This window comes from Papilio polytes, unplaced genomic scaffold (assembly GCF_000836215.1).
Source record: "Papilio polytes unplaced genomic scaffold, Ppol_1.0 DF823923.1, whole genome shotgun sequence".
NCBI classification, from domain to species: Eukaryota; Metazoa; Arthropoda; class Insecta; order Lepidoptera; family Papilionidae; genus Papilio; species Papilio polytes.
Genome location: NW_013525281.1, coordinates 239143 through 253666, shown reverse-complemented (window position 1 = coordinate 253666; position 14524 = coordinate 239143). Strand labels below are relative to the sequence as shown.

General features: G+C 37.2%; 3 protein-coding genes across 3 annotated transcripts in view; 1 reads left to right on the top strand and 2 right to left on the bottom strand.

Annotated features, from left to right (window-relative positions):
- Positions 1 to 333: 333 nt before the first annotated feature.
- Positions 334 to 6451, bottom strand: LOC106102555 (protein KRI1 homolog). The gene is made up of 11 exons (XM_013282073.1): positions 6266 to 6451; positions 5971 to 6174; positions 5481 to 5608; positions 5190 to 5338; positions 4372 to 4525; positions 3408 to 3617; positions 2897 to 3032; positions 2481 to 2566; positions 2086 to 2367; positions 1465 to 1634; positions 334 to 1146 (listed from the first exon to the last, which is right to left on the bottom strand). Exons 1-11 carry the CDS (start codon positions 6378 to 6380, stop codon positions 372 to 374), a joined length of 2409 nt encoding a protein of 802 aa, XP_013137527.1. The 5' UTR covers positions 6381 to 6451; the 3' UTR covers positions 334 to 371.
- Positions 6452 to 6701: 250 nt separating this feature from the next.
- LOC106102065 (cleavage and polyadenylation specificity factor 73) overlaps positions 6702 to 14524 on the top strand; it is a 9451-nt gene continuing 1628 nt past the window's right edge. Inside the window, exons 1-11 of the mRNA XM_013281471.1 lie at positions 6702 to 6900; positions 7227 to 7290; positions 7414 to 7511; positions 7624 to 7752; positions 8032 to 8209; positions 8816 to 8905; positions 9520 to 9670; positions 10155 to 10330; positions 13435 to 13564; positions 13986 to 14161; positions 14504 to 14520. Of these exons, the coding sequence (XP_013136925.1) occupies positions 6827 to 6900; positions 7227 to 7290; positions 7414 to 7511; positions 7624 to 7752; positions 8032 to 8209; positions 8816 to 8905; positions 9520 to 9670; positions 10155 to 10330; positions 13435 to 13564; positions 13986 to 14161; positions 14504 to 14520 (1283 nt within the window). The 5' untranslated portion in view covers positions 6702 to 6826. The remainder of the gene's footprint in view (positions 6901 to 7226; positions 7291 to 7413; positions 7512 to 7623; positions 7753 to 8031; positions 8210 to 8815; positions 8906 to 9519; positions 9671 to 10154; positions 10331 to 13434; positions 13565 to 13985; positions 14162 to 14503; positions 14521 to 14524) is intronic.
- On the bottom strand, positions 10519 to 12820 carry LOC106102515 (delta(24)-sterol reductase-like). Its single transcript, XM_013282025.1, has 4 exons — positions 12525 to 12820; positions 12224 to 12411; positions 11825 to 12092; positions 10519 to 11752 (listed from the first exon to the last, which is right to left on the bottom strand). The coding sequence occupies exons 2-4, from the start codon at positions 12407 to 12409 to the stop codon at positions 10611 to 10613; spliced, it is 1596 nt and encodes a 531-aa protein (XP_013137479.1). The 5' UTR covers positions 12410 to 12411; positions 12525 to 12820; the 3' UTR covers positions 10519 to 10610.

Here is a 14524-nt window from a genome sequence, read left to right as displayed (position 1 = left end):
ACTTTACATGTTGGCTCAGTTTATTGATAGGTATTCCATCCAAATTTTTGCTATAACCGTCGCGAGATATGGACTATAATTATTTTTATCTGCTGAATTACCCATTTTATTTTTTACTACTGAAACAACCACAAATTTCACAACTGCACATTGCAAATATGATTCATGAGTTTAGATTTTAAGATCTTGGATCAGCATAAAAGTGTTTTTAATATTGTTTGAAGTTCTTTCCACATATCTGTGGCTCCAGGTTTGTCTACTTTTATAGCGCATTTAAAAATAAAACACAATTATAAGAGGCACTGTTGTATTTTACAATAATTATGGGCACAAATAATTACAAATAATGTTATAATTTACAATATAGATAGTTAAAATTTCTTATATTTTAAGAACCCTCTGTACTTCTTAGGGTTCAATCCGTAAGCTTTCAATCTCTCGTCTGACAATTTGTTCAATGGGTTGTCTGTCTTTGCATCTTTATTGATCTTTTTGTTATTCTTGTTAATTTTGTTCTTTTTGTTAGATTTATTAACATTTGTTTTATTAGGTTTGTTTTTCTTTTTCGGAACTTCGCTGGACTCTTGCGCGTTTTGTTCTAATTTTCGTTTCAATTTATTTCCTTGTGATTCAGGTTTTTCTGTAGTTGATTTTTGCTTATTCTTTTTTCCTTTAGATTGAAAACTTTGTGTTACATCACTTGGTGTGCTGGGCTCTTCGCCTTTAGGTAAATTTTCAATGGTGAAGTTGTTTTTATGTTTCTTATTTTTCTCTTTTAGCACTGCGTCTGTATTTTGACCTTCTTCTACTTCTACAGCACTTTCGTGATCTGCATTAGGTTCATTTGGAACATTTTCATTTTGTTCTCTATGTTTTTTCTTTTTCTTCTTTTTGTTTTTAACTTCTGTATGTTCTGCTATTTCCTCAACTAGACTGACTTCTTCCGTTTTCGAATCGTCTTCTTCGTTCTTTGAATTAACATCACTTTCTTTTGATTTTTTACTCTTCTGATTAACATCTTCGTCATTATTATCAGCACCATTTTCCTTCACATCTTCTTTTTTGTCTTCTACTTCATTAGTTTTTGCTTTCTTCTTCTTCTTTTTCTTTTTACCAGCTTCTGCTGGCACGACGAGTTCTGGTTCTCTGTTATGAAAAATATTATCATTTAACTTGTGTAAAAGGTTTACAGTACAATACAATTAAGTACATTTATGAGAAACCCGATTTAACATGCAAACAGCAACTATATTTTACTGTTAAAATATAAAACAATAGATAATGGGCGTCTAGGCTAGCTCTAAGGGAGGGCTACCATTTATTTGACCTATTTGATGTAGGCATAGGATGTAGTTTTATATCTTTTTTACATTTTTCAGTAGTTTGGGGACAAATGTTCTTGTACAATTATTTCTGCAGGGTAAATCTGTTAGGTAAAAGTAAAGTATATATTAGTATACTGACTGTGGCAGTTCTTTAAAGAGGCTGGGCAGGATCCTCCTCTTGAGCTGCACATCTGCTGCCTTGAGCGCGTACGTGCCCACCTCGCCGCGCTCCGCCGCGGCCGGCCGGTGCTTCACCAGCTTCTTCAGCGGCACCCACTGCGTCAGCTCCTTGTCGTCTGCTAGAAGGATCTAGAACGACATTAAGTAGATTGTGTGTGTAATTTATACTATTATAAGGAGGAAAATCTTGTATTTTATATAACAAACTCCATTAAAGTGATCTAAAAAATCTTACACCGTTACAAAAATAAAACTTTGCGCAGACGAAATCGCAAGCAACAGTTAGTAACATATTTTAGATTCTAGTCTTTGGAGTAATTATTATTAGAAATGAACATAATAGTAACTATATAATTAACCTAAACTCAGACCACTAACTTCCGACAAATTGGCGCGCTTTTCTAATACGTCTGAATGACATTGACAGCTGTCATAGGGACGGGACGTCTATGCTGAAGATCTAGTGTTGCCCTATTTTCTTCTTAAAATTACTTTGAGACATTAATTTGATAAAAATAAAGTTTTTTTTAAATGCCCAGACAGATTATCTGTTCTATTGATATACATAATTATGTATTACCTCTTCAATAGACAGTCCGTAGTCGTTGGGCACCACTTGCCGGTACTTGAACCTGGTGGGCAAGTCTCCGCCGATCACGTCCTCGCAGTCCATCCCGTAGTACTCCTCCATGAACTGCGCGTAGCTTCTCTCCGCTTCCGGCACGAACTTCGGCTTCTCCTCCTCCAGCAGCTGCGCCAGCTTCGATTTCTTCTTTCTGTTCCTCCGCTTCTTCCCCATGCCACGTGTCAACTCTTCCAGAAGATTCTCTCGCGCTTTCTTGGGATCGTAATCCGCGTCCATCTACCAAACATATATTAGACTAAGTCCCTAAATTATTTTATAGAGAAATAGTTACAAAACACATTCAAATAATATGTGAATTATCAAAGTTAATATTGGTCATGAAAACTTACATTAAAATCGTCATCTTCGCAGTGCGGCTCCTCGGCACCCTCTGTGTGATCTTGATCAAACTCACCCTCGTACTTCTCCCAATTTTCTGCAAATACAAAATGACTTTAGACGTGTATAATACTAGTTATAACCCGCGACTTTGTTGGGGCCAAAATAAAAGCAAGCAACAGTGCCAAATTATATGATTTTTTTTTTAAATGTTTTTAAGTTATGTGATAACATCCATTCATTTTTTGAAACTTTTGCATTTATATTAGTACTAGCTTTATGCCGCGACTCCGTTCGCCTAAAATTAAAAAAAAAAAAACAAACAAAAGTGAGGCTATCCTCTACATCTATACCAAAGTTCACCGCAATTCGTTTCACTTTGGCTTTGGTCTCCTAACGTTAATAAATTAAAAAAAAATATCCTCACCGATCTCCAGTTCGTCGTCCAGGTCAGGAAAGACGGGTTTCTTATCGTCCGTGTCCCCGTAGTACTGGTCGTCGAATATCGCGCGCATGCGCCGGTCGTGCTGCTCGGGATCGAAGTCGCCCTCGATGTCCTCGTCCTGTTATACTCCTACTTCTATCTTTACTTGTCGAGCTTATCTAGATCTTACTGATATTCTAATGCGAAAATTTAGACGGCTGAACGGTTCTCAATGTAAAAGATATTCTAGAACACATGAGCTACTTGCATTATTTTCAATTCCACGCAGATGTAGTCGCGGGCGATAACTAGTCTAGATACTAATATTACAAAGAGGAAAGATTTGTAATTTTGTAAATATTGAAATAACTCAAAAACTACTGGGCAGAATTCAAAAATTCTTTCACCATTAAAAAGTTACGTTATCAATGACTAACATAAGCTATTTTTTTTCAATTCCACGCTGACGGCAAGCTAAAGCTAGTAATGCATAATTATAAAATTGTAATCTGACATCAAAGGCGAGCTGGTCGTTGCCGGTGACCTCCTTCAGCTTGGCGATCTTCTCGTGGATCTCCTTGAGCTTGAGGGCCTTCAGGCGCGCGATCTCGTCCAGCTTGGCGCGCTTCTCCGCCTCCTTGCGCTGGCGCAGCTCCGCGCGCCGCCGCCCGCGCCGCTCGTCGCGCGGCCGGATGTAACTCATCGTGCGCGGGTAGCGCTTCAGCTGACACCGAACATACGTCACACTATTGTAATAAAGCGTAAACACACTTCTTTGTTGCCTAACATGTCAGCAATTACACCATATTTTTGAATAATCTTTTTTTTAATAAAAAGCCCTACAGTCGCATCACGCTTTAGGCTATATATTTTAACGCCATTAAACTAGGGTGTTTTGGATAAAAATCCTAATGTAGGAAATAGACCATAAGTTGATGCCAACATTAAGGAAGCAAGGTTGTCATCGTGTCATGTCATTTTGACATTTGTAGGTGATAATTTGACACATGTAACAATAAAATAAAATTTTCATAATTTCATGCGGATGAAATCCCATGGGAACAGCTAGTAAATACATAATTGTTTATATAGTTTAATTTATTGAAATAAAATCGACGGGATGATGACAAGATGATGAAGTTAGTTTATTTAAATAGATTCCGAATCAACAAAAATATCTACTCCGAATATATTATTGCTAAAATTAAATATATCATGAAAATAATTTTGACTTTTGTGAAAAATGGATTATTCATAGCAAATTGGTAGTTTTCTCTAATTTATATCTATACTAATAATATAAACAGGGAAAATTTGTATTTTTTTATTTTAGTATTTATTGAAATAACTCAAAAACTACTGAACCGATTTAAAAATTCTTGCACCATTAAAAAGCTATGTTATAACTGAGTAACATAGGCTATATTTCAGCATCAACTAGTAACTAATATACATAAGACATAAGATAAATAACTAACAAATTCATCATCAGGTTCTTCAAATCTGAAGTTGTAAGCACGCTCAAACTTGCCCTGCTCCTCCACCATCTCCTCATCCGCTTCCAGCTCAGCGTCATCACGCAGCCGGTCCACCGCACCAGCACCCGCCTCCCCCGCACCCTCCTCCAAATATCTGGAACAAATGTACAGTAAAATACGGAACAGTTAACACTCAACCTACATTATATTTGAGACATAGATAAAATATATTACATTTCATTTAAATAAAAGAATATTAATTAATTACAGTAACTTGTAGTTAACATACCGGTGATTAACCAAGATTATGATTAAATTTTTTATATATTTCTTTAATAAAAACTAAATAATCTACTAACTAAGTAAATTATTTATCTAACATTTGTTATATGCAACAATTAAATATCATCAGATAGAATTATTTCTAGATATAAAATTAATAATACAGTCAAACCTCAATAACTCAAACTTCAGTAACTTAAAAACCTCTCTGACTTCAAAAAAGAATATGTTCCCTTTACATCAGAGCCCAAAATCTCACAAGCACAAAATAGACCCCTGAAAACTTAAAACCTTTATAACTAAAAATATTTTGTGTTTCCCGTGGACTTTAACTTATCAAGGTTCTACTGTAATAAACATATAATTGTATTATAAAATTACTTTTTAACATTTATCTTAAGACTGCTGGTGCATCCAAGAACATCTCCAAAAGCAGAGTATTGTTGCCAGTCTCTCCCAAATCAGAGTAAAACCACAAACACTTGGCACTAGCCAAATCTGCTGAGGGAGAGCCATAAACAAGAAAGAGAACATACCTTTTGTTTAATATGTAATCTCTAAGGAAAGCTTCTCCTTCATTAAGCTTGGGGTCAGACCACAGAGCTTTCAGTGGAGCCAGTTCTTTCTCCACATCATCTTCTACATGTTCCACTTTACCTAAAAGGTAATCCTTTAATTTGCCATCCTGGAAAATAGGAAAAATTGCTTAAATACTGGAATATTCAATCACAATTTAGCAAAGTACATCAACACAATATGTTTCAATGACTTTTTATAAAATACTTTTAGCTCTGAAGTTGGAATTTGCAATGTTCAATGTTTATTACTTTATTATGTTCTTGTTCCTGTTTCTCCTCATCTTCAGCTTTCTTCTCAATGCTGAATATATTGCCACTGTCATCATCATCATCATCACTGTCTGTGAACACCACTTTCTTCATATTGTCTTCCTTTTCTGAAATTAAATATGTTTTCAGTATATTAATAAATGCAGCCTTTTCTTTATTTTTTCCATCATTGGGGGAATTTATGCATCTATATAATATCATAAAGAGGAAATAATTGTATTTTGATATGTATTGAAATAACTCAAAAACTACTGGGCCGATTTTAAAAATTCTTTTACTTTTCTCTGTGAGTGACATAGGCTTTGTTTTTGTATATTTTTTTCAATTTCATACAGGCAAAGTAACAAATGGCTACTTTACAATACTTGTGGAGTCATAAATTAAGTGATACTTAAATTAAGTAAAGAGTTCAGCTTACAACAATATGAGCAGTGTTTCTATTTTATATTTAAAGTAGTCAACTTTATACCTTTTTCCTTTTCTAATTTTTCATCAAAGAACTTATATCCAGGGTCGTATATTCTCGGGTCTTTCGTCTTTAGAAGCGCCAAAGTCTTTAGGAACTGCGTCTCAGTTTCTTCAGATACTTCCAAAGGTTCATCACTCTCGTCTTCACTATCCGATGAACTGGACGCATCAGAGTCTAACGCTTTGGACCCATATTTTTGCTCTACTGAAAACAGAAATGATTTAATTTAATACTACATTTAAAAAACAAATATTTAACGGACAAAACGTTAAAATTGGTGTAGTAAACATCTCACATTTATATTTTTCTTCCTTCTCCCGCCAAGCATCATATCTTTTAGCGTATTCATTTTCGGTTTTAATTGCTACTTCTTCTTCGGAATCTTCATCGAATAATTTATTTTTTGGCATTTTGTTGATCAATTCATTAATTTACGTATCATATCAACAAAAATATAACCTATTTCAAGATTTCAACACATGTTGACACATGTCATATGTCAAATTAAGTTTTTTTTTTGTAACACAAATTATCGCGCAAAAGCATATGTGATTTGTTTTTAACTCAACGATGACTTAATTTTAATTTACAAACAAACATTTTTAAACAACCATTACTGAAGATGCTTTATCTTTAGATTATTACAAATTCTGAATATAAAACATTTCTTCAAAAATATCCGAATAAAGAAACGATTTTTAGATTATTATTTTCCAATCGGTCTTGTCATTTTGTAGAACGTGGCTCCTCCCTAATAACCTCAAATTGTGCCGCTGCTTGTTTATGTGTTGTTTTATTTTGTAAATTACAAAAGACGAAATACTTTTCTTTCCGTAAATGAGAATAAACAGCTAAAATGACCACAAATCCTAGAAAGGGCACTGACCCAGCGCCGATGGAAGAAAGCGACCAACTAACTATAAGACCATTGTAAATATTTCTAATATTCTTTTTTGTTTGCTTCAATATTTCATTTTATAACAAAGTGGGATAATACAAATAATTTTGTTGAATATAATTCTTACGCCTTTCATCTGGTTTCTTAATTTTTGTTGGAAATTCTTATCTATATCCTTGTGAAATTGTATGTTTACAATATTTTTAGTACTAATATCCCAAGAGGCACTTCTTCACTTCTATCTTTGCCGTCTTTACCACTCAAATACCTATAATTCCAAACATTTAATACATAATTAATTAATTAATATTTTATTGACATAATTGATAACATTTAATACATATAATAATTATTTTAGAGGTGCTGGCCAAGAAGTAGGAAGATCATGTATCATGTTAGAATTCAAAGGGAAAAAGATAATGGTAAGTATCTACTTTTCATCTTACAATAATATATTTAACAAATGTTTTAAATAATCTCTCTCTTTATGAATAGTGGGCCCATTGATATTTTATTGATTTATTAAATCATGTTTTTGTTTTTAGCTGGACTGCGGGATTCACCCTGGCCTATCAGGTATGGATGCACTGCCTTTTGTGGATTTGATTGAAGCTGATGAAGTGGACTTGCTGCTGATATCACAGTAAGTAAAATGAATATTAACATCATGAAATAGAAATATTCAATATCACATTATTATCTGAATTTAATTGTTTTTTACATAAAAACATTAAGTAATATTGTGAATATTTCAGTTTCCACTTAGACCACAGTGGTGCCCTCCCCTGGTTCCTCACAAAGACATCATTCAAGGGCCGGGTGTTCATGACACATGCTACCAAAGCCATTTACAGATGGCTGGTCTCCGATTATATTAAAGTCAGGTAAGTACACATTGTTACTACTCATTCTCTTCAAATAATGCACTCGTGATAAGTGATAAACCTCCATAAAAATTACTCATTTCTGGCTCCAATATTTTTCTTACTACGTAAAACCAATGTAACTGAGAACTCTACCTATATGCAAATGTTATGAAAAAATTTATATGTCTGAAAAAAAATCAAAAACAACTGAATTAATTGCAAAAATTCTTTTGCCATTAGATTACCACTTTACATGAAGTTATAAGTTATATTTCATAAATGTGTCCGTGATGACAGCAACATATCGACGGAGCAGATGTTGTACACGGAGTCGGACCTGGAGGGCTCCATGGACCGCATAGAGACCATCAACTTCCACGAGGAGAAGGAGGTGCGCGGCGTGCGCTTCTGGGCGTACAACGCGGGCCACGTGCTCGGCGCCGCCATGTTCATGATACAGATTGCCGGGGTCAAGGTACAGGCGGGGCGCTGCGCTGTCACACTTTCAGAATTATTTTACAAATACCCAATTCGATAGTAGTGAGTTGTGCAACCGACGGGATAATAAAAATCCATTAGACAACGAAATTTGTCAAATTCCTTGATTTTACACCAATATTTTTACGTTACAAGAAAATTTTTGACCAACTCATTTGATTAATCTATATTTCTATACTATTATAATAAAGTGTAAAGACACACTTCTTTGTTGTCTAAGATATCAGCAATTACAGCATATTTTTGATTTTTTAAATAAAAAGCCCTACACATACCTCATGCTTTAGGTTATATATTTTCACGCTATTAAACTTAAGGGGTAAATATTTTGGATGAAAACCCTAATGTGGGAAAGAGACCATAAGTTGCTGCCAACATCAAGGAAGCAAAATTGCCATAGTAAGGTAATTGGTATTTTGACAAATGTAAAGAATAAAATAAAGTTTTTATAATTTCATGCGGATGAAGCCGCACGGGAACATCTAGTTTATTATAAGGCAAGTTATCATTTCTACAGGTACTACTGAAACTACTGTAAAACTAAGAGTTTTAGTTTTTATATTTAAAATATGCATTCTTTTAGATTCTTTACACAGGGGACTTCTCTAGACAAGAAGATCGTCATCTAATGGCGGCTGAGATTCCTACAGTACATCCCGACGTCCTTATCACGGTAAGTACATCACTTGAACATTCGCCTCGTTTGCGGTGTTACAGTATTGCCATACACATAATTATTGCCTCTTTTTTATCACCAGCTCAGTACAAGTTCCTATTGAGGGGCTCTGAGCCTTTCCTAAGCCCGCTGTGAGTTGGTTGACTTCACACATATATTTGAATTTTTTTGCTTATAGATGCAGGGTGCATCATGTTGTTTTCCTTTACCGTCTATCGAACGACGGGTACATTAACTACATATCAAATTCGAGAATCGAAAATCACATTAATGTATTTTGGGATTCGAACTCAACACCTTTAGATTACTAGTCAAGTGTTTAAACCTCTAAACCGCCGATGCTCTATCTCTTTTTGTAACATATTAGATATATGCTTTTTCTTAAGTTTTTAAGCTAGGGCTTGACCACCACGATCCCACCTACTGAAAGTGAAGATGTGGTCGAAATATGGTATGCTCTATCCAAAAAATACCCATTCACTCGTATTCTATTTATCTTTGATGGAATAAGAAACAAGATGTATATCACGTACTAAGAAGAGTGGTATAGTGTTAGCATATGTCCTGCCGAAGCAAGTGCATGTGGTGCAGTGTTGTGTGCGCGTGCGCAGGAGTCGACGTACGGCACGCACATCCACGAGAAGCGCGAGGAGCGCGAGAGCCGCTTCACGGGGCTGGTGAGCGACATCGTGTCGCGCGGCGGCCGCTGCCTCATCCCCGTGTTCGCGCTCGGCCGCGCGCAGGAGCTGCTGCTCATACTCGGTATGCGCCACTTCCAAAACTCTCCCTCGGGAACCTCACTATTTTAGGGGATGAATCCATTATGTGTTACTCTAAACTTTGTTTTATGTCTCTGTCAAATTTCAATAACATGTATTGAATTGCAAAATTATTATTTACATTACATAGGAATCGTAACTATTTCCTGGATTCAAAGTAGCATATATGTTCCCACAGACTAATCTCTACATCTATGGCAAATTTTATCCAAACCTGTTCAGTAGTTTAGGCTACAAACTCTAACAAACGTCCATCCATGTAAACTTTTGCATTTATGTCAGTAAGATAAGAAATGGGGGCCAATGAGCAGCAGAAACAGTGAAGTGATAATCGATGTCCATAGACATTTATAATACTAAAGGAAATATAGACTCATAAAATTTAAGCGTATATAGGTAATGTTTGCTTTGATATTTTGACGAATAAGGAAATAGGGCATTAGTGTTAGCATAAAGTTTGTGTGCAGACGAGTACTGGTCGCTGCACCCCGAGCTGCAGGACATCCCCATCTACTACGCGTCGTCGCTCGCCAAGAAGTGCATGGCGGTCTACCAGACCTACGTCAACGCCATGAACGACCGCATCCGCCGCCAGATCGCCGTCAACAACCCCTTCGTCTTCCGACACATCTCCAACCTCAAGGTATACCACCCCTTTACACTTACAGCCACTTGGTTCATAAAAAAACCACATCTATTTTGTACTTTTTATTTTTTTTTAATCTATATCAATACTAATATTATAAAGAGGAAATATTTGTATTTTTGTATGTATTGAAATAACTCATAAACTACTGGGTGGATTTAAAAAAATCTTTCAGCATTCCAAAAGCTATATTATCACTGAGTAACATAGGCTATATTTATTATTGTTTTTTTTTTAAATTCACGCGGACGAAGTCGTGATAGATGTTTTTGAAGCATTATATAGCATTCTGCTCCCCGATAGCGAACACGTCCAGCTCTGGTTTCACTTTGTCATACAAATGTGGGAAAGCGCCTTCCGCTTTGTACTTCTTCCTCACCTCCTCATACAGCGTCAGATCGAACATTGCCTCAAATTCCTCTCTAGTCATGAAGATATCGGCGTACAGGAAAGAGAAACCTCCAACTTCTCTTGTAAACTTCTCCATTTCCCTCATAGCAGTTACGGGGTTGTAAGATTTCTTCTCTTTCACTTTTCCCGGTACACCATAAACTCCTAAATCGTTGTACATTGCGTAGTTAGTTCCCGGAACTAGATACTTCTTATGGGGATGTTTGAGCTGGCCCGACGATGGACCGTGGTCAATAATTTTGCACGGATACACCAACAATGGAAACTTCTCGAACAGCACACTGGCGACTTCGATCTGCTTCTCCAGCTCAGTTATAGGTAGAACTATATCTTGGAACACCTGCTTGGTGAAGGTATACGCTCGTACTCCAGGAGTCGTGGTGAATTTGAGGAAGGCTGGCTTCGGCGGCAGGAGCCAACCGAATAGAGTTCTAAAAATAGGATCGTTTCCGAAAGACAACATGTCCTCGACTACCCAGAAGATGGCTCTGTTGTGTCTCAGCAGGTAGTCCCGCAGAGGTATCAGCTCCACGCCTTCTCCTTTTGTGAGGAATGACTCCACGTGCTTGTAGAACCAGGGCTTGTACCACCTGGAGCAGTGGTTCACTGGGAGCTGCGGCTCGTAGTCGGAGTAGTCTCCGGTCATGATGACAGCACTGTCTTTGCTGAAGATGGTCCCTTCAATGTAGTCAGGGTGCACGGCGGGGTTTGCGGAATTAGCGCCAGAAAGATCTCTGATAATGTCGCAGTATGTCTTCTGCCCCGTGACTGGAGTATACTTCATCTTGATGTAGGGTTTGACCTTGACGATCCTCAATGTCAAGGCGACCAGGAAGCCGAGGCTGCCGTGCGACCAGGGCAGCGCTTTGTACAGGTCTGCGTGTTGGTTGTGGGCGGTGGCGGTGACCAGCTCGCCGTCGGCCAGCACTACCTCGTAGCCGGTGATGGTCTCGTGGTAGAGGCCGGCCTTGTGCGAGTGGGTCGACATCCCCGTGCCCATCGCGAGACCTACAAACAACAAACTCATATGATAAATCAAGTTTGCAGAATACTCTACTGCAAAGATAGTCATGAACTGACCTCCTAAAGTGGCGTCTACCAGCTCTATAGTCACGGCTAAAGAGTAACCCTTCGGTATGAGATAGTCGGTGATGTCTCCGATGGTGACCATGGGCGCGACGCGCACCGTCATGGCGCGCTCGTCCAGCTCCAGGATGTCGTACAGCGGCACCGGCACGCGGTGGTGCAGGTGCTTCTGGAAGAACGTCGTCGATAGAGACAGCCAGTTGGGTCTCGCGGTGCACAGCAGACGACGCTCTTCTAATGGCAACTTGTTCCATTCTTGAACCTGGAAATATACAATGTTGCATGCTTCTCAATATTAAAATAAAAATATCGTGTAGGGCACAATATACTTAAACAAATCATAGTCTTCCTATCCACAAAATAGTGGAAGTGTCTTCTATGGGTACATCTTACCCTCCTCTGTATCTCCTTGACGGCGGTGTCATGGTCAGGGCCGGTGCCCAGCCGCCGCAACCAGGCTCTGGCCTGCAGCAGCAACGTGAAGAGGAAGCTGGCGGGCAGGCAGAATACCAGCACCACCAGCTCGCGGTGTTCCTCCAGCCATGTCACCAGCCACTGTTTTATAGCCTCAGGAAGCATAGCTGATGATTAAAAAGTTTTATGTTTTTGGTGACATTTTTCACATCGGTAGACAAATTTTAACTTTATAAAGTGAAAGAATTTAATTAGTTTATTTTATGAATTGATAACTTACCGCATATAAATAAGTATGACCTGTAACAATATTTCCACCCAGCAACTAATTATTTTTTATCTACGATTCGATAAGAATAATTTGTCTTGTAGATAATGTACCTAACATTTTTATTTATACACGATTTCTTCCCAAAACACTTATGCGCGAATTAACTTTTATAAGTTAATTTTAACACAATAATAACCATTTGCAGGTGAATATATTAGCCGGTTGGCGGCTATCGGCTACAACCACAGATAAAAAATAATAATGACATAATACACCACAAATTGCGTTCCGTTTCACATGATCATGAATGTAGAATACTTCAGTACTTTTGATTTAAAAAAAAGTATAAAGCTAACGTCATGTTAATTATATAAAAGTATATTTTTAAGTTGTATTTTATAAATAACTTAACAGATTATGAAACTAAAGTCAAAATATTAGTAGACGTTAATACAAGTATTCCAAAATTGTAGATCGACCTTGAACGCTCTCGTAACATTCATGATTCATGTCTATCATTGGCACATTTTTGTTACGGTAAAAAAGACCCTATGACTGAGAATATAAGGTTATCTTTGAAGTTACTATGCTATTATCATCTTTTAAAAAAAATTATCAAAACCGATGACGCTAAAACCAGGTGTTTGAATAATTATCTTTTTTCCTTTAAGATTCCTTGTATTTGGACTTTTATATTATAAAATACAAGCGGTAATCTAAATATGATTATCGCTAAATAAACATGTTACTATATCTGAACTAAAATTTGCAGATGCGTTACTTTTACTGGACAGAGAACGAATCTTAGAAAATATTTCCCCTTCTAATATGCACTCTCCCCTGCTAAATTCACGTACCCTTTCCATTTCCTTTTCACAAATACATCGTTTGATTAGCAACCAGTGTGTACTATGTGCAGGGTATCGACCACTTCGAGGACATCGGGCCGTGTGTGATCATGGCGTCGCCCGGCATGATGCAGTCGGGGCTGTCGCGGGAGCTGTTCGAGTCTTGGTGCACCGACCCCAAGAACGGCGTCATCATTGCAGGTCACACCACACTGCACCACACTGCACCACATACATTCAAAAAATGACACATTACTTGAGAGAATTTTCATCTGATCCACTAACGCTGTCTATTGTTAGGTCTTCAAAATCACATGTTAATATGTCAAAATTGTATTTAAATAACTCGCCAATATGTCTCACTATTTAATGTTTAAAGTATATTTTAACACAAAAGATGGAGTTTATTATTTTATAAAAAAAATTATAACATGTCTCTACAAGGACATGAGGTGGAACTAAACTTGACAACTAACAGTCTATATATTTCTTAAATCTTAAATGTCCGACGAGATATTTAAAAAAAATATTGTATTTAGAAAGAGATAGTGAATATTGTCTATGAACCGTTGTTATGTTTTTCTAGTATTTGTGGAAGGAATGTTTCTGTTGCTTTGTGCAGGGTACTGCGTGGAGGGCACGCTGGCCAAGACGATCCTGTCGGAGCCGGAGGAGATCACCTCCATGTCCGGCCAGAAGCTGCCGCTCAAGATGTCCGTAGACTACATCTCCTTCTCCGCGCACACCGACTACCAGCAGACCTCGGAGTTCATCAATATATTGAAACCACCGCACGTCGTCAGTATACCGCTTTGCTATAGCTATATCTAACGGTTGTTTTTTGACAGTGATAGAGAAATATCAGAACGCAAAAAAAAAGTCGTTCGAAATTGTCTCATGTGAATAAAACTGAAATATATAAACGGCTTCTCCCGTGCAGTTGCCGCTTCCTCATTGGTCAAAATAGAACAGTTTCAAGATGAAATTACGAATTCATTAAATTAGCAACTAACATAAGATTCTTCTAGGTCTATATCATCTTATAGTTACAGTCAGTTGCATATAATTTAGGGATGTTGGAAAAAATCGTAAATTTGATCTATTGTATAAAATAGTAAAGGTGTGTGTGTGTTGTGGCAGGTGTTGGTGCACGGGGAGCAG

Excerpts from the sequence above, each read along its gene's own strand:
- LOC106102515 (XM_013282025.1), bottom strand. The coding sequence starts at position 12,409 with ATGCTTCCTGAGGCTATAAAACAGTGGCTGGTGACATGGCTGGAGGAA. Across the intron at positions 12,093-12,223 it reads TCAAGGAGATACAGAGGAGG|GTTCAAGAATGGAACAAGTT; the intron begins GTAAGATGTACC and ends GTATATTTCCAG. Across the intron at positions 11,753-11,824 it reads GGTAGACGCCACTTTAGGAG|GTCTCGCGATGGGCACGGGG; the intron begins GTCAGTTCATGA and ends TGTTGTTTGTAG.
- LOC106102555 (XM_013282073.1), bottom strand. The coding sequence starts at position 6,380 with ATGCCAAAAAATAAATTATTCGATGAAGATTCCGAAGAAGAAGTAGCA. Across the intron at positions 4,526-5,189 it reads GATTACATATTAAACAAAAG|ATATTTGGAGGAGGGTGCGG; the intron begins GTATGTTCTCTT and ends CATTTGTTCCAG. Across the intron at positions 2,567-2,896 it reads GGACGACGAACTGGAGATCG|AAAATTGGGAGAAGTACGAG; the intron begins GTGAGGATATTT and ends TTGTATTTGCAG.